Source organism: Bacillus rossius, chromosome 17, assembly GCF_032445375.1.
Source record: "Bacillus rossius redtenbacheri isolate Brsri chromosome 17, Brsri_v3, whole genome shotgun sequence".
In the NCBI taxonomy this organism is placed as follows: Eukaryota; Metazoa; Arthropoda; class Insecta; order Phasmatodea; family Bacillidae; genus Bacillus; species Bacillus rossius.
This window is the reverse complement of record NC_086344.1, coordinates 3,303,219-3,330,258: the sequence shown is the minus strand read 5'-3', so window position 1 is coordinate 3,330,258 and position 27,040 is coordinate 3,303,219. Positions and strand designations below refer to the sequence as shown.

The window sequence follows — 27,040 nt, the reverse complement described above, 5'->3', positions numbered from 1 at the left end:
ACCGAAGCTGTATCGAATCACAGGCCGCTACGTTGGGACACCTCCACAAGACAGCAGGCAATGAGAGGGTGACATTTGACCGAGTGTACGTAGAACTATAAAGTTCGTCCTAGAGGTCATTGAACCCGCGAAATTTTTCCGGTCCCTAATAATTACCTATGGGTGAGATCAAAAATCGGCAAAGACTTTGTAACATGTGTGCCTTCGTACACACCCAGAATCGTCATTGCCCCTAACATGTCTGTGGATGCCGCCCGCGCAACACAAGAGTTTTTGGGAGGGGGGGGGGGGAGGTTTGAACGCTGCGGCTGGTGGTCGGGCTTCTTCGGAAGCGGTCGGGCGTCATCGTTGCGCGCCGATTCGCCGGAAAAGGAAGTCGGCCATTAATCCCCCAAACGTACGAGATCATTCTGTTCTAGCCTGGTAAGGAGTTCTGCGCGTATAAAAGGGCAATGCTTCGAGTCAACAGGGGCAGATCAACTGGGACTTCACCGAGCTAGGCCGCCGCGCTGCCCGGACACCGCTCGCCGCCCTACGCTGTAAAACTTCGTGGAGTCACCGCCGCCTAGACACCCCGACGGACTTCGTTTTGGTGAGAATATTTCATGTCATGAACGTTGATAGAGACAAGTTAAAGAAGATAGTGTAGCTTTGCAAGCCTAAAAGTCTCAGAGCAGTTAGAAACTGAATTAAAGTCTCTAATAAGGAGTCATAGTTGGCGAGCGAAAGGCAACTTCCGTGAGGGCGTGCGAGTGGGGCTTCAGAAAACATGAACAGAACACTATACATGAATGCAAATACTGACGTCGGCTGCCAACACCGTACATAACGAACACTCGCAAACGTAACACCGCGCTCACAAGACAATTTGCCGCAGCTGTTTTCAGTATTAACACACGGCACGAGGTGCATAAAAATAACTCCGTGGAATACAAGTGATTTGGCTGACAACGAGACATTTTTGTCGACATAATAGAAACATTAGCCAACATCTACAGATACCATACCAGTCAATTTTATTTTGTATTTATTATGGTAGTAATTATTTTTAACCACAGGCAGTACTGGTTATTGAACGTATAAATATATTTTATATCACTTTTAGGTAAATTCTATATGTACTTGGGCTGCAAATATTTCATTGAGAATTTGTTTAATTGATTATTTCTTTTTATAAATGTCACCCAGTAAATTTATGGCCAACCACCGTTGTGATTGACAGTGTATACGCAGTAGCCAGTAGGTTGAGCCGAGGCTGGCGCAAACTTGATTACTAAGGGTGCTGCATTGATATTTTTATTACATTGTTATGTTTTGTGTTTTGTTATAGTTGACCCGTAAAGAGTGTTCAGCCCCATCACGCAAGGGGTACAGCTTCATAACGATAAATGTCAGTTCGATAATGAGATGAGATATTCATTTGTGAGGATATTCCTGTTAATAAATTGTTGTATTTACGAATTCTATTGGGCACCTAATTTTCTGACACACTCGCATCCGTTACTTCCTGCCTTGTTAGGGTTTCCTGTTCCTTTAGTGATACTCGTGACTACTTCCTGTCTCAAAAATTTATTCTCTATCTGATCCAAAAAAAAAAAAACCTGCGGTCTTTCACGGACACTCTTTATATGGTGTTAAAATAAAAAAAAAATACCGTATTTTATGTTTTGTATAGGAAATATTATCTGTTACGTAAACGTATTCACGTACAACACACAGCCGTGTTCATGACACAGTCACACCACATTTTTTTTTTTTTATTTAAAACATTTTAGCCCTTGATATACGGCGTTTGGCGGGCGTTATTTCGTAATTGTGACAGAAGTAAATTAACAAAAACAACCAATGGCGAGAAATAAAGTTCACAAAGACAAAAAGAAACTTTATACTATTAAAGGTTTGATTAATTTTATCAAGTTGGGCAGTATTTTAGTACATATTGTCAACTTTATCTCCAAAGCCGGGGTTTATTATTGTATCAATTTTTTTCACTATTATTGGAGACGTTTATTATATAGTTTAAAATTACTGTCTGGTAACCAAATTATTTAAATAGTTGACGTAACTGCTCCGGTAGCTAATTCTGGCGGCGGATGCGTAAACTACGCGTGATACGTGTCAGAGATAGGTAGTTATCACTAGGTACCGGAAAAATTCACGAATTCAATGACCTACAGGATAGACCCCAAGATCCTCTATGCACTCGGACAAATTACATCTGCTCATTGGCTACTGACTCGTGACAACTACTAACTAGAATTGTTTTTATTCGATACTTCTTTCGTTGAGGATTATTCATTGGCTCTGATTCCTTCAGATAACCTGTGGTCCAATCACTGAAGCAGCAAAAGATTAAACACATTTGGATTCTAGCCTATCGCGAATTTTTCCTGTCTCTAGTTATCACGCTCTATATTATTTTAATTATTCAACGTCAAAATTAGAGTCCAAGTTATAGGTGTTTTGCAAAATGAGAACACATGAATTTGCTCGTGACAGACATTGAAAGGGGAAGAGACATTTCCCCGGAAATCTACCACCTGCTGAAGTAAGCAGAGCAATGTTGTAAGTCACAGTGATGTATGTAATGCTTAAAGTGTATTATCTAAACATTCATTAATGGAGTTACCGACAAAAAAAATGTAGAACTCATTCGTATATGACCCAGATACATTTCTGAAACAATATAATGATTATAAGGAAAAGTTATTCTAAAAAATAAAGGCATAATATACTCTTAGGTATGTAGCTGGTTTTTATCAGTATATATAAGACACGATTTAAAATTATTGATCACAAAATTGGCCTCAAACAGAAAAATTACATTTCAAATAAGCTTTTACATTATAAATTATTCATTTGATATACTTTTTTACGAGTTTTATTATTATTTATTTTAGTTAAAGTTTGTGACTGAAAGTTTTCATACAGTAAGTAAAAGTATAATCAGGAACATTAGTTTGACTCCTATGAAAATTTCAGCTTGTCCCTTTTTACATGGAAAACGTTTACTAATCAAGAATGCCAAAAAAAAAAAAAGAAGAAACTCTTTTGGACTCATATAATTTTATTCCTGCTAAAAAGAGGAGTCTCTATGAAAAAAAAAAGTTTTGCGGAATGCAATGTATCATTAATATATCATAATCATAGTCATGGCGATGATTATTTTCCCCACGGGGCATTACTTTTCGTTTTTCTGAGAGATGAAAAAAGTGTCATAAATCCAATTACTCACGTGTTAATATTGTATGTTTTGATATTATTTATTTTTAATTTAAAAACAAATAAACTTTAAAATATATCGCACATATTTTAAAATTGAATAAAATATACATCATAATAAATTGGTAATATTTTCACTATCATTACAATAGTTGTTTGGGATCGAAAAATCATTTTACAAGAAAAATTTTGTTTACTTTTTTTTAAGTATTTTGCTTTTTAATGAATGAAACGAACTTCGGTTGGATTTCTTTCATCAGTTACAGAATGCATCCGATGGATATTGAGCAGTCACAAAAGTCTGTCGTAATAGGTATTCAGCCTCGTAGGTACTCATGGAAAACGCGCGAAAAAACGCATGTGGCTGGGAAGCCTTGTATTGAAGACTATTGATATAATATATGATATATTATTAGAGACCGGAAAAATTCGCGGGTTCAATGACCTCCAGGATAGTCTCCAATATCCTCTACACACTCGGGCAAACGCCAACTGTTATTGGCTGCTGATTTGTGAGTCGTCTCGACTGGGTGGTCTGTGATTCGTCACTTCTATTAGTGAGGGTCTCTAATTGGCCCTCAGTCCTCCATATTAAGAGTGAACGAATGACAGAAGCAGCACTAAGGTATAATAATTATTTGAATTTTAGCATAACACGAAATGAACCCGCGAATTTTTCAGGTCTCTATATATTATACCTAGAGACCGGAAAAATTCGCGGATACATTTCGTGATAGACTGAAATTTAAAAATGTGTACAATTATGCTGGTTCTGCTATTGTCTCGCAGTTTAACTGGAGCTCTCTGGACCAATGAGAGACTATCAACCAATGAAGTGTCGAATCACAAGCTACCCAGTGGAGACGCCTCACAATTTAGTACCCAATGAACACATTTACTTGAGAAATGCAGAGGATAATGGAGGCTTTCCTAGAGGTAATTGAATCCGAGAATTTTTCCGGTCCCTAATTATACCGTGCCCAAGATTTTGTAGTGACAAAAATAATATTTTATGTTTCAACTTTGTTTTTTAAAAGTAAGAGTAACTTTTTGTTTTAAGTTATATATATATATATTTATGGGCCTCTATTAAAAAAAGAAATATATGTACATTATTGATGTACCTGCAACGTTGCTTATTTTAGTGCACATAGATTCTAATTTATGTTCCTGAAATTCCAATAAAAAGGTTTTAAAAATAAAGTCAAATTCATTTATTATCGATTATTTGTGGTAATTTTTAATATTTCAATTTAAAATTTTTATATTCTTTAAAAAATTCAATGCATGAATTCTCCAAGTAATAGATAAATTGTGATGCATTTATAAGCAATGTTATAAACTAATGATTAGGGGCAGGCATTTTTCGTGAATAAAGCTGAACGCCCTTTAGACTGCAACAAGGTATTCGCTCACCAGCGGTTTCTTCCTCGTGATTGGCGGCCGTCTGCGAGAGAAGTAGTTGTCTTGTTTGGCTGAGCAACTCAGGACGCATTTGCTTCCGCAATGAATAACTGTGATTGGTGTTTTAACAATCGTCATGTACCTGAAAGAAACTCGCCCAATCATGAAACACAGACGATGCTACAGTGTTTTAACTTTCAGCTAGTCTCGGGATCTTTTCGTGAAATATGCGTGGCCCTACTAATGATGAATTTATCCTTAATTGCTCAACAAAACAAGTCTTACTAGAAGATACAACAAACTAAAAAAAACTGCAGCTATTCGTTAGGTTAAAATTATGTCAAGCGTGATCATGTTGGATTACGCTCAGTTTATCATAATAAAATTGCGATAAAATGGTTTATGTGATCTGAAATAAATTTTTAAAAGCAAATTTTTTAAAGTAATTGCTGGTTAAAACAAACAAAATATAGGTATATAAAACATATTTTGATGTCTTTGAGCAATGCATTTTATTTACATAATTTATGTGGACGAAATGTTTAGATTTTAAAGTCTCTTATTGAGTTGAAAATTTCTTTTAACTAGAGACCTGAAAAATTCGCGGGTTCATTTCGTGTTATGCTAAAATTCAAATAATTATACCTTAGTGCTGCTTCTGTCATTGGTTCACTCTTAATATGGAGGACTAAGGGCCAATTAGAGACACTCACTGATAGAAGTGACGAATCACAGGCCACCCAGTCGAGACGACTCACAAGTCAGCAGCCAATAACAGTTGGCATTTGCCCGAGTGTGTAGAGGATATTGGAGTCTATCCTGGAGGTCATTGAACCCGCGAATTTTTCCGTTCTCTACTTTTAACACTTCCAATCACCTAAATTTACATAGAACAATTATACCTACGTTTATTATTATGTTGGATTTTGAATACGAAGTTTTAAAAATTATACTTACAAAAGAATAGCTGGATTGCAGTAAGTCGTTTTCGAAGTCTACTACATTTTAGATAAAATATTAGATAACAATTAAGGCAAAAAAAGAATTAAAACGACTAAACCGTTTTACAAGAATGTTTCTTAATTGTATTAAATAATTCTCTGCTGCTTAATTTTTTACTCATTAATAGTTGTTTTTTCTGTGAATGGCGTTAAAATTGAAGTTGTATTTCTATTCTTGTAATGTTTTGAGGAAGCAGTAAAATATTTTAAAAAAAAGGCTATGAACGTTTGTCACATTTATGTTGTGTCTGTGTGTTGTGTTGTCACATATTTTTTGTCATGGTATGTATATTTAATTGTAATTTTTTTTAAATTTCTTTAGTGTAACTTTGTGTTTTACATGTTACTGTATGTTTAAGTATTTTATTTTTGTGGCATTCTGTTAATTACCTTTAGCTGTTGGCTGGCACACAAAAGCAAAGCAAATAAAAACTCATAAAAATTCTATAAAAATTATAGTTTTAATTTTTTATTATTGCAATACAGTTTGGCGTTTGCTTTACCTGTTTGGAGGATCTTGCCTTAGTTTGTGTCCCTTTAAAGAACCAATATTTCATGATGAAGTCTCGAAACTTGAAATTTACTCCTGGGAATAAATAGTAAGTGCTCGTTTTAATTGAGTGATTCCCGCCCCTTCGCATTTCGTAACACCACAGGAGACAGCGTAGCTCTCTTTAGATAATTGACGTCCTAATTAGGAAGTTTTAATTGATACCCAGTAGGTGTTGTACTCGAAGCTGCCGAAAAGAAAATAAAATACATCATGTCATGAATTGTACGATTTGACTATGCAAAAATAATTTGTTATTTCTTTGGAGTAGGCATATAACTTATTATAATATACAATTTAGTTTTCTACCCTTCTCTTTTTTCTTTTAAACGTTCCATTCACGTGAATTTAATTTTAAAGCTATTAAAAATAATATAATCCCATATTTTTTTTACGATATACTTACAACTAGTTCCTTTAAAGAGAAAATCAAGATTTTTTTTTACGACAATTTATATTGTCGCTGTTCACAAATTTTGCAGGGTTTTTTAAATCAAATTTGGGGACTTTACTGATGGGACTCTGGGCTGGCCGTTGTGTTCACTCGTCGGCGCAAGTGGCGTGATCCAGTGATTGGGGCACGGGGCTGGCTTGCAGATCGCACATGCTCTTGTAGTTTGTTTGTTCGGCCGCGCGCTGGCGCATCCACGGGTCGCGGTTACTGGGGCGCGCATCCGGGTGGAGGGGGTAGCCAGCTCAGCTGTCCTGGTTGGTTGCTTGTGAATTTGGTTTCAATAAACATGTAATGTCCGGGCAGGAGCGGCGGTGCACGGAGATTTAAGCGCAGGTTAGAAAGAGGCCGAGGCTCACTCCAGCGGAGGTTACGCCTTTCGCCAGTGGTAACGAGTAGCCTAGATCGTAATGTTCAGTTGAGGCTCACTCTGGCGGAAGCTATGTCTCACATCAGTAGTAACAAGTAGCCTAGATCGTTATGATCAGTTGAGGCTCACTCTGGCGGAAGCTATGCCTCACATCAGTGGTAAAGAGTAGCCTAGGTCATAATGTTCAGTTGAGGCACACTCTGGCGGAAGCTATGCGCCTCGCCAGTGGTAACGAGTAGCCTAGATCGTAATGTTCAGTTGAGGCTCACTCTGGCGGAAGCTATGTCTCACATCAGTAGTAACAAGTAGCCTAGATCGTTATGATCAATTGAGGCTCACTCTGGCGGAAGCTATGCCTCACATCAGTGGTAACAAGTAGCCTAGATCGTAATGTTCAGTTGAGGCTCACTCTGGTGAAAATTATGCCTCACATCAGAGGTAACAAGTAGCCTAGCTCATAATGATCAGTTAAGGTTCACTCTGGTGGAAGCTAAGCCTCACATCAGTGGTAACAAGTAGCCTAACTCGTAATGATCAGTTGAGGCTCACTCTGGTGGAAGCTTTGCCTCACAACAGTGGTATCAAGTAGCCTAGCTCGTAATAATCAGTTGAGGCTCACTCTGGTGGAAGCTATGCCTCACATCAGTGGTAAAAAGTAGCCTAGCTCGTAATGATCAGATGAGGCTCACTCTGGTGGAAGCTATGCCACACATCAGTGGTAACAAGTAGCCTAGCTCGTAATGATCAGTTGAGGCTCACTCTGGTGGAAGCTTTGCCTCACATCAGTGGTAACAAGTAGCCTAGCTCGTAATGATCAGTTGAGGCTCACTCTGGTGGAAGCTATGCCTCACATCAGTGGTAACAAGTAGCCTAGCTCGTAATGATCAGTTGAGGCACACTCTGGTGGAAGCTATGCATCACATCAGTGGTAACAAGTAGCCTAGCTCGTAATGATCAGTTGAGGCTCACTCTGGTGGAAGCTATGCCTCACATCAGTGGTAACAAGTAGCCTAGCTCGTAATGATCAGTTGAGGCACACTCTGGTGGAAGCTATGCCTCACATCAGTGGTAACGAGTAGCCTAGCTCGTAATAATCAGTTGAGGCTCACTCTGGTGGAAGCTATGCCTCACATCAGTGGTAACGAGTAGCCTAGCTCGTAATGATCAGTTGAGGCTCACTCTGGTGGAAGCTATGCCTTACATCAGTAGTAACGAGTAGCCTAGGTCGTAATGATCAGTTGAGGCTCACTCTGGTGGAAGCTATGCCTCACATCAGTGGTAAAGAGTAGCCTAGCTCGTATTGTTCAGTTGAGGCTTACTCTGGTGGAAGCTATGCCTCGCATCAGTGGCAACAAGTAGCCTAGCTCGTAATTTTCAGTTGAGGCTTACTCTGGTGGAAGCTATGCCTCGCATCAGTGGTAACAAGTATCCTAGATAGTAATGTTGTCAGTTGAGGCTCACTCTGGCGGAAGCTATGCCTCTCGCCAGTGGTAACAAGTAGCCTAGATCGTAATGTTATCAGTTGAGGCTCATCTGGTGGAAGCTATGCCTCACATCAGTGGTAACAAGTAGTCTAGATAGTAATTTTCAGTTGAGGCGCTCTCTGGCGGAAGCTATGCCTCACATCAGTGGTAACATTTAGCCTAGATCGTAATGTTCAGTTGAGGCTCACTCTGGTGGAAGATATGCCTCACATCAGTGGTAACAAGTAGCTTATATCGTAATGTTCAGTTGAGGCTCACTCTGGCGGAAGCTATGCCTCACATCAGTGGTAACAAGTTGCCTAGATCGTAATTTTCATTTGAAGCTCACTCTAGCGGAAGCTATGCCTTACATCAGTGGTTACAAGTAGCTTAGATCGTAATGTTCAGTTGAGGCTCACTCTGGCGGAAGCTATGCCTCACATCATTGGTAACGAGAAGCTTAGATCGTAATCAGGATAGGCTTACTGATCGGGATGATGCCCTACGTGGTAGCGAGTTGGTAGAGTCCAAGTTTCAAAATGTAAAGTTCGTTCGGGTTTTCATGTGCACGAGAGGCCCCTATTTTAATTATTAAAGTGATGAAGATGTGCAGCTTGTTTAAAAATGTGGGTACAGAACCATCTTTTCACAGCTGTAATAATAAATTCTTGTTCAAGATGTTTTTAACTTAACGCTTCAGAAAGAATAGGAAAGAGTTTGGTGAAGCTTTCTCTCTTGTATGGTCATTTAGTAGTTATTACGTGAGTCATAACTGAGAGATAGTTGTGGATTTTAATTGAAATTTTAATCATGATCTGTAAAGACTTCTTGTTTCTTAAGACTGATTTTGCTAATATTTAGTTTAAAACGAATTGCAAGTCATTTTTAGTTTAAAAACTAAATGCGTACTTTTTAAATTAGTGTTAAGTTATTTTTAAAATCTACTTTAATTCATCTCTCACCAGACATCCCGTATGGGATGACGGAAGTTTCAATCCTAGAATAAAAACTTTTTTATCAAGATAAGTGGTATTGTAAGAATAAACCTCTTGTTAGCCTAATAGAGTATGTCCTCTGAGTTAACAGTTTTCCCCCCAATGATGTTAATGAAAACTCATTATAGCTTTCGATTGATTTTTTTTAAATTTATTGTATTTATTACTTAATTTTTAAACTCAGCGCGACAGTATTATCGTTTTGTTAACATAAGCAATTCAGTTATTTTATATTCAGTGAAGTAAAAATTAAATTATTTATAACATAATCGTATGTATTATTGTCTTAAGCCATTAAAATATTTAATAAATGTAATCAAATTAATTATGATAATTTTCCATTAGACATGTTTGTTTTACTCTGTCCTACACCTTACCGCGTTGGTGAAATTTATTGAAGTGTTTATTTAGTTATTATTTAAATTTTAAGGTAAATCGTTATATGTATTGTCTGCTTCACTAGTTAACTTCACTTTTGTAGCATATAAAACATGAGTAATAAAAAAAACCAAATAACTGGGAAAACCATATTAAATAAAAGTTTTCAATTTCCTGTAGTGCATGCTGTGACTTAAATGTCAAAATAAAAAGTTTTTATAAATTATCAAACTAAACGTTAAAAAAACTAGCATATTATTTACAAATTTTCTAAGATAATTAAATCAAATCAAAGTTCAGTGTACATCCTGAAACGACATTAAAATATGCCTTAAATACTGGATACTTTTTTTAAGCCAGTGAAATAACTGCTAAATTTAGAAAAAAATATTTTTGTGTTATATGTACATAAAAAATATTAAAATAAATTCTAATGGTTTTGATTACTTTTCATGGTAAAATTATTTACATCCATACGCCAACATGCAACTACTCAAAAAAAAAAAAAACATGCACCAAATATGTCTGGTTACTTGAAGTTTTCATGTGTTTTACGGTTGTACAAACTGTCATGCCGATTTAAAAGTTTGTGCTATGAAATTTTTAAACAAACAAAAGGCATTATTGTGTGTATGTGAGGTTTCAGCAGAATTTTTTTTCGTCTCTTTAGGTACAGCCGAGATCAAATGAAACCAGAGTAATAAAATTAGCTTCATAATCAACTATGGCATACTATAATTATGGGACAGGGACACCGAACATACAAAACCAAAACTTTACCTCTCTAGATCTGACGGCCTGAAGTCACCCGTTCCTATAAAAAACAAACAAAGAAAACAGTTAAAGAACATAAATTTAAAATATGTAAACATACATAAATATGTGGGAACTAACAACCCATTTTGTTGACGGGAGGATTACAAAGTTAAATTTTTAAAAATAGAAAATTAAATTATGCTACACGTAAATTAAATAAACTATTAGGTATTCCAACAAAACCTTGGAAAAATGAATTGTGGTGTCAATAGTTAGAATTAGTTTACAAACCATGATTTTTTTTTTGTAAAACCACATTAACATAGTTTTCTTTAAATATCCCACAGAAGTTAAGATATTTAGTGTATAAATATTGGTATTTTAAAGTTGTGGTAGAAATTGCTCCTTAACAGCAAAAATATTTTTTTACAACTACGAATTAATTGCTCTGATAAGGAAATTTTCTAAAACTCCGAACTGCTATTCGTCTACGTAACTTTCTTTACCAATTATGATTAAAAAAACAGAATTTTTTGCAAAAGGCTTATTTTACTAGATACAGAGTTACCAAATAAAAAAATTAATATAAACTCAAATAATTAAAAAAAAAGCTGTAAAGATAATGAACTTTTTTGGTTGAAAAAAATTACTCATATTAAGAAAAAATTAATAAACTTATTATTTAATATATTAGTTAACAATTTTAAAGTTATTAAAATAAATTAATAGTTTATTTTCAAAGATTTTAACAAAAATATTACCTATCATCTTAGAAGTACTAATGTTCTTAAACTTTATGTGGGTTTGTATCTAGCGCAGAAATTTTTAGTAGCCCGAAAGTTATTAAGTTGCTACAAAAAAAATTCAGAACAAATTTTCAATATTTTCCAGAGATGTGTAACATGGTAATGCGCAAATTTATGTGTACCTAATCATGTTGCAAATGCGCATATAAAATAAAACTCGGACACAAAATTTAATGCTGAATACTTTAAAACAATTTTGAGTGTGATAAATATAAATACGCAAATTGTGTTTTCAAATAAATTTCTTGACGCGGATCTCACGTATTTTCCCGCTTCCACCGCTTTAATTCACTACCAAAGCAGCTACTTCAAGTATTAAATTTATTTTAATAGCAGAAATTAATTTTAAACTATATAATAAAATGGTTACGAAAAAATTAAAAATAAGAAAACTCCAAGAAATACTAAATCCCGGTTTTGGACTGATTTTCGACAAAGAATTTATTTTAAATTATTGCCCTTATATTTAATAATTAAGTAAACTGTTAATAGTACAAATTTATCCTTTTTATTTTGTGAACTTTGGTTCGCGGTATCCGTCACAGATGGCAGCCCAGTGGTTGTTACACATTTCCGTTCCATGCGACTTCAGTTCCATTCACGAAATTACTCCTACCAAATACCGTATACCGAGAGATAAGATATTACACATCATAGCTATTATTGTCAGTGGTTGATCAGTTCCAAGTTATTCTTATTCTATATACTTATACTTTTATACGACTATGGTACTTCATGGTGTCATGGTGGCCGAGCGCGTGAAGGTTTGTACTATCATAAAAAATAAGCAACTTCGAGCGGTGGTTGGTTCTTTGATGGGTGACCACGATTTTTATAAAACTATAAACTTACATAAACTAAACGAAACGCTTCTGGAGTGATTCGTATTTGTCTTTCCAGGTATCTAAGTGTTAGTAGGGATAACACAGCACTCAGTACTGAAACAAGGAAATAAATTTTCTGCTTGTAAATTTTATACTTGTGATAAATCCCCAACCCAACCAGATATATCTTGTTCACTACACAGTAGCCTAAATAAAAAAAAATTGTAATGCTACAAACATTTGTGAACACCATTTTTTTTGTGGTAAAATAACTTTTAAGGTGCAATAAAACTTTAACCGTCGCAGTCACACATTTTTTAAATATTAAAATAATTAAATTTAAAAAAAATGTTAGTTTGCTCAATGAAGTAATAATCTTAAGCTATCATAAGTAGTATTGAAACATTGTTATTATATTTAATGAAATTGTGTATATATATATATTAATAGCCATCAAGTATGATGTCGACTAGAGTCTAAACCGTAACTTTCATATTCACGTACTATTGAAATACAATTTCTCCACTGCAGTTGACAAATCAACTGAGGGAGTCTAAAATTCTGTAAATTTATTGAACTTTAAAAATATTCCACTTCAAAAAACATTTTTTTGTACTTGAAAGATAGTTCGGAACCTCCCTTCGGTAATATTTAAAACCATATAATTATATTAATAATATACGGATAGCCACAGCTATGATTTTGTGAGTTAGGGAGTTCAATATAGCTATTTTTTAATTTTTTTATAAGTTTTTTCACAAATGAATTTTAAATAATTTTCACAGAATTTTCGTATTTCGGTGCAAGGTGGTCAGATTTGTAGACAAAACAAAGCTATAAGGCAGTATCCCTCTTATTAAAATGCGAGACTGCTTTCCCCAGGAAACACGCCAATGCTAGGTGTATTTTTAAACACTGCAGCATAATCACTGTCCTCGTGATTGTATTATGTCTTCTTTCAGACGCACGTCCGTTCTTGGCGCACGAAACACAGCCGTTATATGGTCTCATTAAACTTCGCGGGTTCAATAACCTTCAGGCTAAACAAGGACAGCCACAGAGCCTACAGGGCCTACAGGAATGACAGGACCTACAGGGCCTACAGGGCCCGGCTATGGACATTATTACATTTGTTTTGAAGTTACAACTTTCTAGGAGCGTTACGAAAAAACAATGTTAGGGTATTTTTAAATTGTGCGCGCAACATGCAACGAAATTTCACAGGAGAAAAAAAAAGGCTACTTTAAAATAAAAATTATATTTCGCTTATAAATCCTACTCGTCTGTGTATCATATAACAAAAACGTTTATTTATTTTGAATATTATTGACATAAAGTTAGTTTATACATTTTCTTAAGCGTATTTATATAAGTGAGATAATGTTCCCGTATGTATAATGAAGTAAGGTTGCTTGTAAGTTAGTTTTTATTAAATATGTTTTGATCATAAAATAAAAATTAATTAAAATAAAGTTTTAACTAATTATAATGATAAAAAATTTAAAATATATCTATATTATTTCAACTGTAAATATTCGTTCATTGAAAATCTTAAATCTTAGAAAGTTCTTCAATAATTTCTTTCAAATTTTGACACAACGTTGCACTCTAATACGCTCGTGTTTTTATGTACCTTAAATCCCACATGTGACAGGTCAAAATATAGATAAAAATAGATTGGTTAAAAAATATATATTAATGAATGTGTGTTTGCGGCCGTCTTCTGTTTTCTAAGATAAACTTATATATAGGAATATATAGACATAGAGACATAGAGTGAGGTATAGAGAGATGCAGATGTGTATATATCTACTGAGATACAGATGTAGATAGATGTAGATAGTAAGATAGATTGTTATATATGTAGCAACAAATAGAGAGATTAAGTGAGATTTCTATAGGGACATATATAGAGTTACTAGATAATGCCCGGCATGCGTTGCAATGCCTCAATCAATTTTTTTTGTAATTTTTTAAACGTATACTAAGCATCTCTCGTTATCTCTCTAATTCTCTATCTCTCTATGTATATCTCTATAACTCTCTCTTTCTATTTATATCTCTATCTCTCTATATATCTTTCTAGCGGACCCGACAGACATTGTCCTGCCCAAATGTACTTTTTGTGAGATATGGATATGGCGGTAAGTATTTCTACGCTGGACATTTTGTATCTTCTCATTATACATACCCCTCCTCTTGGGCACGCCACTGCCGTTACCAAAAACCTTTCCCATGGTTACGCAGAAGGCAACAACAATGCAAAAGCCCGTTGCCATGGAGGCTAATTATCAACAATGCTTAGTTTTTTTGCTTTTAAAGCGTGTATTTTTAGTTTTTCATAACTCAGAATCGAGATAAAATATCCAATTGTGAATCTAAACCATCCTCGAATCCCCGTGAACTCACACACAAAATTTGATCAAAATCGCGTACAAACAGACAGACAGAAAAAGTACTGTTTTATTATAGTAAGATAGATAGATTATTCTTACATGTTCGCATCCATGCAGTATATGAAAAATCAGCATGCATAGCCTCACACCTATAACTATACGTATCTGCTGCCCACGACTTTTTCCGCATGGAATTTTGTATTATCTTGCACCATTTAGAAATTTAAACACTATAACATAACAGTTGATACAGTTGTAGTAGTTTTCTTATGTTCACAAATGATAATTTTTCTCACCTCTATCTCAGTCTTTGCAATAAAAATATGTTACTACCTAAATTTTGAGTAAATATGTTTCTACTTTCAAATGTAATGACGGGAAGACACTTCATAAAATGTCTTTGTAAACCACATTTACTGTTTTTTCCGTCTCGAGCTAGAATGTAAAGATTGTCTGCATTACTGACCCGCGAGCAAGCTACATACATTTCAGAGAGAGAGAGAGAGTGAGAGAAAGACACCTATTGAATGTCTATCTAACTAATTTTTTTATGAGAAAATATTTTCATTAAATAAATCATGAAATCATTCAACGATAAAAGCTGTTTATTTAATTAAGCGGACGGGTTCGCCCCAAGGAGAAAATTGACGCGGCGAGACCTCGTGGACATAGAGAAATGACACACACTCACTATTTGTGTGGCTATGAAACATGATTTTTTTCTGCAATTTAAATTGTAATATACAAAAATGGTATTGAAAATTGAAACAAATATGGCGACACTATAAACTGTCAGGATCTTTATTTTTTTCTTACTCTCTACTTAGTTCCTTACAACAGCAAAACTTAATGGCTTCTAATAATGCGTTGCAATTTTTTGCTTTTAAAGCGTGTTTTTTTAGTTTTTATTAACTCAGAATCGAGATAAAATATCTAATTGTGAATCTTAACCATCCTCACTATTTGTGTGGCTATGAAACATGATTTTTTTTCTGAAATTTAAATTGTAATATACAAAAAGGGTATTGAAAATTGAAACAAATATGGCAACGCTATAAACTGTCAGGATCTTTATTTTTTTCTTACTCTCTACTTAGTTCCTTACAACAGCAAAACTTAATGGCTTCTAATAATGCGTTGCAATTTTTTGCTTTTAAAGCGTGTTTTTTTAGTTTTTATAAACTCAGAATCGAGATAAAATATCCAATTGTGAATCTAAACCATCCTCACTATTTGTGTGGCTATGAAACATGATTTTTTTTCTGAAATTTAAATTGTAATATACAAAAAGGGTATTGAAAATTGAAACAAATATGGCGACGCTATAAACTTTCAGGATTTTTATTTTTTTCTTACTCTCTACTTAGTTCCTTACAATATCAAAATTAATGGCTTCTAATAATGCGTTGCAATTTTTGCTTTTAAAGCGTGTTTTTTTCTTTTTAGTTTTTCTTAACTCAGAATCGAGATAAAATATCCAATTGTGAATCTAAACCATCCTCGAATCCCCGTGAACTCACACACAAAATTTCATCAAAATCGGTCCAGCCGTCTAGGAGGAGTTCAGTGACATACACACGCACACAAGAAATATATATATAAAGATAGACAAAGAAATGCTTTTTATATTCATGTCTCCTTCAAAAAAAATTAGAAAACAAATCTGAACGAACCATATCGACACATGCCGGGTATAAGCTAGTAATATAATCATAACTTATAAATAGGAACTGGAAAAATTCGCGTGTTCAATGACCTCCAGGATAGACTCCACGATCCTGTGCACACTCGGGCAAACCTCGCGTGCTGACTTGTGAGGTTTCTCAACTGGGAGACTCGTGATTCGACACTGCTTTGACTGAGGGTCTATAATTGGCCCACAGTCATCCAGATTAACAGTGAACCAATGACAGAAGTTGCATAAAAATACAATTATTTGCGTTTCAGCATATCGCAAAATGAATCCGCGTTTTTTTCCGGTCTCTACTTATGATTAGAGACCTGCAAAATTCGCGGATTCATTCGGTGATAGGCTTTAATTCAAACACATATACCTCTTAGTTAATTTTGCTATTGGCTTACTGCTCATCTGGGCGAATCTCATCCAATTATAAACCCTCAAGCAAAGAAGAATCGAATCACAGACAAACCAGCTGAGACGACTCACAAGTCGGCAGCCAATGAACTTGCGTTATTTGCCCGAGTGTACATGGGTATGTGCAGTCTATCCTGAAGGCCATCGAAACCGCGAATTTTTCCGGTCTCTACTTATGGACATTTGTAATGATCGGTGCCGGGCCGCATGGAAGTGATTGGCCGGGCAAGTGATCGCCCCTGGGCGGCAGGTTGAGGGAAGGCAACTCACGCGCGAAGCAGCACTTCTCTCTCCTGACGGAGTAGACGACGAGGCAGACTACAGCCAGCAGCACCAGCAGACTCCCGGATGCCAGCCCCAGCATGGTGGCCGTCGACACTGGGTCTGCGACACACACACACACACACACACGTACATTGGAGACCTAAGATGCACATAAATAGATACTGGAAAAATTCGCGGTTTCATTTCGCGGTAGGCTAGAATCCAAATGTGTTTAACTTTCTGATTCTTCGGTGATTGTATCACCTGTTGTCTTAAGGACTCAGCTCCAATGAATAGTCCTCAACGAAAGAAGTATCGAATCAAAAGCATTCTAGTTAGTAGGTTTCTCGAGTCAGTAACCAATAGCAGATATAATTTGTCAGAGTGCATAGAGGATCATGAAGTCTATCCTGTAGATCCATGAATTCGCGAATTTTTCCGGTCCCAAACACATAAAGTTTGGTTACTGCCCGAACACGCCCGAATAATTCACCTTCGGCCAACTTCGGGATTTGCTATATTTTTTGCGCCGGATAAAAATAATTCTAATATTAAAAGTGGTCGGTTAGGTTAGCTACATTAGAACACTTTAAAACACAATGGACGGTTAGTTAGGTTAGTATAGCTACATTCAAATAAACAGAGAAATATAAATTTATATGTATGAATAAACCCGAGGTTGGCCGAAGGTGAATGGTTCGGGTTTAATCGGGAATGGCAGAACTTTATGTGCATCTCAGGCTTCCCCACGTACATACATGCGACGACCCACGGCCAAAGGCGGTACATGTTATTCCGAGCAAAGCCCAGCCTAGTCTCACCACCTCCCCCCTGTCTAGAGTGGAACCCATGAGGGTAATCCAGGGGCAACCTACTTTTCACAGACGAGAGAGAGAAACGCCCGATCGTGCATCTTCGGTTTTTTTTTCTGTTCATTGTAAATAAATTTGGTGGTGTTGATAAAATGATACTAATGGTCAATTAGGTTAGGTTAGATACATTATAAACACTTAAAAACATTGTGTACGGTTGATTTGGTTAGGATAGCTACATTAAATATACGGAAAAAAAACATGAACTTTGGGGAACTTCGGCTTTTGGCACTCTCGTCTGTGAAAAGAAGGCTGCCCGTATTCCAGGAGCACTACTTTGATATTTTTTTTAGTTTCCAGGCATCTATCGGCATGATACATGACCTTGGAGAGTTTTTTGCCCCTAGATGTTCCTTTCTGCCTTATGAATGGTTATAAACCATTCTGTGGGCCAATTACCGAGGATAACATATCCAGCCAGAATGTAGCCTTGTCCATGTTAGTTAAAATCCATTCCGTCTGTGTCCACACAATAATGATTTTTTTTACCTTTGCTAACATTCCGTGTGGAATCTCTCACACGCCATCCGTGTCGGAACGTTTGAGTCAAAAGCGGTATAAGTGCCAGAAAACCCATTGCTCCTAGACCAGCATTTTTTTTTGGATCCTAATTCTGGTGGACATTTATCAAAATATTACAGCTATGAATACGTTTTGGTACCCCCTGCACCCGAATACGACCATTCTTTTTTAACCTTAAATTGTACAGAGCTCAGGAAAAACAACGCGGTGTGAAAACTTCTCAAGATATCCCATTGGTAGAGACCTGCAAAATTCGCGGTTTCGATGGCCTTCAGGATAGACTGCACATACCCCTGTACACTCGGGAAAATAACGCAAGTTCATTGGCTGCCGACTTGTAAGTCGTCTCAGCTGGTTTGTCTGTGATTCGATCCTTCTTTGGTTGAGGGTTTATAACTGGTTGAGATTCGTCCAGATGAACAGTAAGCCAATAGCAAAATTATCTAACAGGTATATGTGTTTGAATTCTAGCCTATTGCCGAATCAATCCGCGAATTTTTTAGGTCTCTACCCATTGGAATCTGTTTACAAAAATTATATAAGTATTCACTGAGGGCCGATACGTAGTTTGGTTTCCGCATTAATGGTCTAAGTTAAATGTCTAAAAGGCGTGTTTTCAGAGTATTTTTTTTGGCACTTAAAAGCCGGTACAGATTTTTGAAAGCACTTAAAGGGACTTGGATTAAATCTTTATCTTCGTTTCTCCGCTATGTAAAGTTACAGTCATCGCGCTAAAATATCGCAGTTTTCCTGCGCACAACGAGAAGACTCCGCGCCAGTTCATAGCTTTGCGCTTAGAGGCGATACCGCGCTGGAATTTCCAGTGATCGTCGCGCTTATCATCCCGCCTCACTAACTCTGATAACACCGCTGAAAAGGCAGGCCTCTTAATGCGTTATTCTCAAAAGTTAATTAATGCTTCAGACTTCCAACGCATTTAGATCAGATTCATTTTCTGTTTAAATTTTTTCGAACAGCTTATTGATGAAAATAATATCATTTTTTAGAAACTGTTTTGTAAACTTAATAAACAATTAATTATTTAACAATAAAATATTTTTGTATGATTTAAATCGTAATTTATATTTATTACTGTGGTGTTTGCCCTCCTTTTTTTAAGTTTTGTATCAGAAATTGTGAGGGTATTTTAAATTCAACACTTTATGAAAGACGCTGATACAGTGCTAGGTGGCCAGTTCTTAATTTAACATATAAAAAACCTCTCAAATGTATTAAGATAAATTTCAAACTCCGTGTATTTTAAATACAATGCCTTGATTTATGTTGTTTTTTATGATAGTGTCTTATCAATGCGTCCATAGCACACACATCCCTACATCCATTAGCAAATTCACCTTCATATGTAAACGACACTTTTCTAATGGATGGATGGTATCCGGATATTTGTACTGCTACCAACACATGTTGAAAGTTTATCGTACTAATGTGCACATAGCCATTTTGAGTCGTAATGTCTACGAATATTCAGCAAAACATAATGTAAAATAAAAACCAATTGTAAATACAATAAAAAATTTAATGCAGCGTATATCCTACAATTTGTTACAGATGGATGTAAAAAAGATGGTTATAAATCACAATATGTTAAAAGGGAATTATAATAAAATTAAATATCCCTAAAGATTTTTCACCAAAATGTGATACTTTTTATGCTCTTATTTGCGTTATTCTTTGTCTCCATTTGAGTTATGAATTAACCTATTTATTTTAAAAAGTTTAACTATAAAACACTTTAGCCATATTATCTTAAAAAAAATAAAACAATATTTCGAAGCAAATGGAAGTACGGATTTTTCGCATCCCAAAAATCTCAAGTTTAATGGACGCATGTAAAGATTCATCGGCATCCCTTGTGAAGAATCTGAAGCAATGCAAAGATAGTCGCATCCCCTACGATGAACTTCTGGTGGTTCCCTTAGATAAGGGATGCATTTGGATGCGGCCACAATAGGCTTGTTCCTGGCACGCGTAAATTCCTCCAGTCAAATCACCCCCATTTTGAGGACCCACTCCTTCACAGGTTGTGTGGGACTGACTTCTGCGTGGAGGGGCAGTTGTCATAAAAAAAAAAAAATTGCGCTGTTCCGAGCGCCGGCAACTAGTTTTGTTTGGAGGGGGTCGCGCGCCGATTGGCTGTCAGGCGCGGCCAATCAGGGGGCGCCTCGCCCGCGTCTAAGGCGGGCGGTGCGCCAGGATTGATTTTGGCAGCTTATATTTCTGTGTATTATTCGGATCATAGTAACCAAGGGAGGAAATATGAGGATTTAAGCTATTTTCGCATTTATCGTAAAAATTTTGTGGTAATGTGCGGACGTAAAAGTCTTGCAAAGTTTCTGTGTTTGTTTCACTGTGCAAGTTCTCTACTGGACAGTACATCGGGGCGTCTGCAGCGATTCGAATGCATCTATTCTGAACTCGCTGCAGTTTTATTAGGTGGCAGTATGCCGCGGTAGCCCAGACTGGGGATGCATACGTGATTATCGGGCGTATGAGAGCTTTGTAGAGCAGTAAGCCATTTTTAACTGTGCTGCCACATCACCTGCTCATTACAGGATATAGTGCGCTCATTCTAGCCTGAGCTTGAGTTCGTTTGATGTCTATGTGGTGTCCCCACAGTAATTTCCTATCCATGTGGACACCTAGGTATTTAACTACGTCCTTGTGAGGGATTGGCTCATCAAATAGGCGTAGTTGCGGCCTGTTGTCGGCTGGCGGGAGGTTTTTGCGTGTAAACACAATCGCCTCAGACTTGGTCGTGTTTACTGTTATGCGCCAGGCTGTACACCACTGTTCACTTTCAGTGAGCGCAGTCTGGAGCCTGGTAGTGGCTAGCTGTAGGTTATGAGACCTGATATACAGTACAGTGTCGTCTGCATAGCAGCCTAGCTTGACTAGTCTATGTGCGGGGCGAGGCATGTCTCGCACATATATATTAAATAGTACAGGGCCTAGGATGCTGCCCTGTGGTACTCCGGCTTTAATTAATTTTATATCAGACGTTGCCCCTTCAGTTGACACTCTAAAGGTTCTGCCTGCTAGATAGGATGCTATGAGTTTAGTGTAGCAATCCGGGAAGTTTGCTTCATACATTTTATGTATGAGCCCTGCATGAAAAACTCTATCAAAGGCCTTTTCTACATCGAGAAACGTAGCAACTACGTAGTCTTGGACGTTAAATGCACTGGTTATCTCTTCGGTGAGACGGACCAGTTGATGGGTAGTCGAATGAGCACTGCGAAAGCCAAATTGCTCATTTGGCAGCAAGTTTTGTTCGTATATGTGTACGTTGAGTCTGTGTAAAATTATGTGCTCTGCAACTTTAGACACAGTACTTAAGAGGCTTATTGGCCTGTAGTTCTGGGGCAGTGTTTTGTCCTTGCCCGGCTTGTGGAAGACTATTATTTTAGCTTCCTTCCACTGGGAGGGAAAAATATTCAGTCTGAGCATTGCATTAATGCATTCAGCCAGATATTCTAAGGCTTCGTCTGGGAGCTGTTTGAGAACAACTGCTTGTATGCCGTCGTTCCCAGGGGCTTTTCGCGGCTTCATATTCTTGATAGCGCGCTTAATTTCTTGGGCCTGGGTGGGGAGAGGCTCAGAGATAGTGGGCTGGTGCAGTTTAGCGCGGAGTTCGCGGTAAATTTGCGCAGTGAATGGCCTGTCACAAGGCTGCAAATTGGGCTGGAATGCTGTTTCTAAGGTGCTTGCGAAAGCATGCGCCTTGTCCTGGGGAAGAAAGGCAAGTCCATTATTTGTTTGGAGGGGTGGAATCCGTGCATTGTTGTGAAACGATCTGACGCTAATAGGTTGCGGACGGTGCAGAGAACAGTTCCCTTGAGCGGGCTCCACGTGGCGGCGTGCGGCTCAGGTTGAACCCCACCATGCTGCAGGGATAGGCGGGTCGCGGCGGTAGGGACCCGCCTGCGCCTGACGCCACCCCGACCTAAGGGAGTATTTGGACAGAGGGAAACACAACGGTGTCTGAGCTTATTGTTGTGCACCACGCCACGGGTCATATTCGCTTGAAAAAAGTGTTCTTTATGGTACTTATTATAACTATTAATAGTGTAAATCAGTATTGTTAATAAGTAGAGACCGGAAAAATTCGCGGGTTCAATGACCTCCAGGATAGACTCCAATATCCTCTACACACTCGGGAAAATACCACCTGTACATTGGCTGCTGACTTGTGAGTCGTCTCGACTGGGTGGCCTGTGATTCGACACTTCTATGAGTGAGGGTCTCTAATTGGCCCTTATTCATCTAGATTAAATAGTGAACCAATGGCAAAAGCAGCACTAAGGTATAGCCTAATTATTTGAATTTTTGCATAACATGAAATGAATTCGCGAATTTTTCAGGTCTCTATTAATAAGTGTTATATGGATTTCGTTTTCGCTGTGTAACTAAATATTTTTAGCTTGTAAGTAATGCTTTCCACGCTTCAGTTTGACAGGGTAATTAATTGTTAAGAATTATTGTTTAAGTACCTATATGATACCTACATCTTATTATAATTATTAGCCCACGAGTGCGTAAATATGTTAAGTTTAACAAAAATATTCTAGTTTTAAAAAAGTTTTAACATGTCCCCTGCGTGGACTATTAATGGTTTTTACTTTCACTTCGTGGCAATATGGTTATAATGTCAATAATTACTGTGATAAAGGACCATGCCATTAATTTTCGCGTCGTGGAGCGGCGGACATTTTACTCATTGTTCATTCATTCGACGGCAGAACATTATCAATACCTGTGAATACATTGCTATAGGTCTTTGTAGTTTATTGGCAAAATCTTTTGTACTATCAACTAACGATAAGGTGATATTTGCAGAAGTACAAAATCACCCTTTTAAAATGCTCGATAACACCTTAACTATATACAATGTAAAATTAAATTAAAAAACATTTTACTATAATCGATTATAGCTTTGATACTTACTAAACAAATTTTCTTTATAGTGTGATAATTTTAAAAGTAACATTTATTTTTATTGAATCAATATTGATTGATCAATAGTTTTTGTTATCCTGAGCTGTTATTTTGAAGTGAGTTATAATTTTGTTAGTACTGGTTTTTTAAAATTTGTTTTCTATTTTAATCAAATTTCTAATAAAAAATGGAATCTTAAATAATTGAAAAAAAATTTTAAAAAAACAATCTCGTAATTAAATTTTATTATTGGTTTTCCTGGGTAATATACTAAGCTATATTGTACAGGTTGTTGAGAATAAAATTTATTGAAGTTGATTTAATTTTTAGAACGTGTATAAATTTTAGTTAGAATGGTTTTCAACCTAGGCCCTATACCTAGTTGTGTTTCTGAAATTCTTAACATAACATTTTATGGTGTGATTATTTCAACAAATATTTATTGTAAATTAATCGTTATTGATTGATCATTAATTATTGATATCTTCAGCTGTTATTTTGAAGTTAGTAATAATTTTGTTAATTCCTGTTTATTAAGAAAATTATAATTTTTCTCTCATTTTCTTTCTCTGCCTTTTTACCTCTTACGATATACTTACGAGTTGAGGCTTGAATTTCCAAAGAAGTTTCATTTATTTCACATGTATGGAGTTGCATGCGCTCTTTTTTCATTATTAGTAGAGACCGGAAAAATTCGCAGATTCATTTCTCGATATGCTAGAATGAAAATAATTGTATTTTTATGCAACTTCTGCCATTGGTTCCCTGTTAACCTGGAGGACTGTGGGCCAATTATAGACCCCCAGTCAAAGCAGTGTCGAATCACGAGTCTCCCAATGGAGACGCCTCACGAGTCAGCAGCCAATGAACAGGTGACGTTTGCCCGAGTGTGCACAGGATCGTGGAGTCTAGCCTGGAGGTCATTGAACCCGCGAATTTTTCCAGTCCCTTATTAGTTTTATTTAAAAGTTATTTTTAAAATTTGAACTCAATAACTCACTTGCATTTGTGGTTCTGACACATGTATTCACTTCGCGTAACATCATGGATGTATCACCAGCATGGCTCACACATTCGATTACGGGCTCTGGACCAAGGATAGGAGACGCGCCTCCTTCCCCCTCCACAATTTTACAGTCACGCGCTACATTATAATGGCACGGTTATTTCTTACCTAAACTCTTTTTGAAATGTTATTTAACCTGAAAATACAGGGTATAATTATAATGGTTACTATTTTATAAGTCTTAAATAAGCTTTATTCATAAAAAATTATTTTACTTTAAAATAACCTCAGCGAGTATGTTTATTTATTTCACTCGCTGAGATAAAAAATGAAAATGGTTACAGAAAAATAAAATTACGATCTATGTAAATCATAGACACTGGCTACAAAATAAGACTTCTTAACTTAAAAACAGTTATTCGAGCTTTCTTCGGTCAAAAAATCATCAATTACATCGGAAAAGTCAAGATTCGTGGCCAGTTCATTCTCAATTGCTAAATTGCTAATTTATAATAGTTAAATATTTAAAAATAAACCGAGTTTGGCCCTGGACCCAGGGGTCCACCCAGCCCCACCCTTGTGGGGGGGGGGGGGGCCTTGATCCCCAGTACACGTTCCACCGACATTTTTCATTAAAAAAACACGTAAATCCAAAGTCGATCCTCTCTGCCACGTAAGACATGAGACACGACATAGGACGTTCTCACACACTCTCTTCCCTCCACGCACTCAACAGCTGCTCAACTTCTACTTCTTACCCCACTTAACCCTTCAGGGGCCTGCGCTAACTGCGTGGGCAGATGTCACATTTCGCAAGTTTATTAAACCACCGCACGTAAAACTTAAGGTCCAAAATACCTTCACGTACTTTTAGAATCAAATAAATATTGATTAAATAATTAAATAAATTGATTAAATATTAGCTACTAAAACTATAACTAAAATGCTACATTAAAAACAATTCTAGAAGACTCCTCAAAGAATCTAGAAGCAATAGCAAGTACCAACTTTGCACACAAAATTACTAACCTTACCAAATTAATTACTATGGCCCTCTAAAATTAATAATAAAACATCAATATTAAACTTATAATTAATGGTTATTAATATTTTAAATTATAATTTACTTTTAGAAAATCCATCGTTCGTGAAACCTCGGCGATATAAATCTCCCCCAGATGTTTACTTAATGTAAAAAAAGTGCGCACCTATTGACATCCATGATGTTACACTAAGTGATTATCTGCTAAAAATATTTGTGGCAGAATAACAAATGCAAAAGAGGTATTGAGTTACAATTTTATTATTTCTGATTTAATAAAAGTAATGATAAAAAGGAAGAAATTCAACATGGCGTGATACAGAGCCTTAAGCAATAATAATAATTCATTATAAAATTGGCATAATATTTTTTATTTTACGTAGAAGCCTGCGAGCACTTTTCCAACTAAATATGAGTTCACTTTTTCATCCCAACGAGATCGAAGTTGCGATGACAGCTAATTAACAATTAATTAACTAATTTTTTGCCGCAATATATTCTATTGACATTGCCGGAATTTTTGCGTGAATTGTAAACAATAAGTTATTAATCCCGAAATGAATTGATAAATTACTTATTTACGTTTCTGGATGGTAATCAGATGCATATTTGTCTATTAATTAGTCATCCACGAGTCTATTTGACATTCAGCGACTTCTCGCATGTGTTGCCATGCGGTCAAATAATTATTCGCAATAACCGTGTACTTTATTGGGATGTGTGTGTATTTTTTTTTTTTTAGCCCATTTACAATTTCCTGGCGTTGATACAGATATACATATGATTTAATTTCATTGTTTTGCTGAGCGATGTTTGTCAATGGATTCTCACATTACAGATGCCGTTTTATTTTTCAGTCATATTTTGTCCTACATTATATTTTTTAATTGATTTGAAGAGCTTCTTTTAAAAACATACTTTTGTAATTTTTTCAGTAAATAAAACTGCATTATTATTATTTAAATGGAAAATACTAGCTCTTAAATTTTGCTATTTACTTTATTGATAAAATGGGCAGTTTACTTAGAAAAGATGTCATAAATGATATGGTCGTGTAAACTATAACAATTTTTAGTTAACAATAATAAATTTCTTTAAAATACTTGGTAAATGTTTTCCCAGATAACATAAGATGAACTTTCTTGTATGCCATTGAAACTAAGGCTCATTTAGGAAAACTTATTTTGTTTCAAACAGTAGGTATTTGTTTTAGCATATATATTTACAGTCAATTAAAAGAAAGCTTGCAAAGTCACTTAAATAGACGACTGCTTTCTTGATGTAAAAGTTACCTTCTTTAGTACAGGATTTTTTTGATCTCAAAATATAAGTTGTTTTAAATTGTTTGGAGAGTAAACGGCTGTGCGCAACACTAATCGCATACTCTCAATAAAAAAACTTAAATCAAGACATTGTATTTAAAATACACAAACTTTAGGTTTATATATTTATGTTTTCCATGTATTAAATTTAGAATTGGCTACCTAGCGCTCTATCAGCATCTTTAAATAAGTGTTGAAGTTAAAAACTTCACATAAAAATAATTAATTTTAACAATACATAAAAATATAGTTTAATAAATAATTGCAAATTAAGTTTACAAAATATTAGTCACCAAAGACCCAATATTATTTAATCGAAAATAAGCTCAACGAAAATATCTACTG

General features: G+C 36.0%; 1 protein-coding gene across 1 annotated transcript in view; it reads right to left on the bottom strand.

Annotated features, from left to right (window-relative positions):
* LOC134540921 (hemicentin-2) overlaps positions 1–27,040 on the bottom strand; it is a 140,117-nt gene that overhangs the window by 12,595 nt on the left and 100,482 nt on the right. Inside the window, exons 9-10 of the mRNA XM_063383995.1 lie at positions 16,982–17,101; positions 10,615–10,648 (exon numbers count right to left, since the gene is read on the bottom strand). Of these exons, the coding sequence (XP_063240065.1) occupies positions 10,615–10,648; positions 16,982–17,101 (154 nt within the window). The remainder of the gene's footprint in view (positions 1–10,614; positions 10,649–16,981; positions 17,102–27,040) is intronic.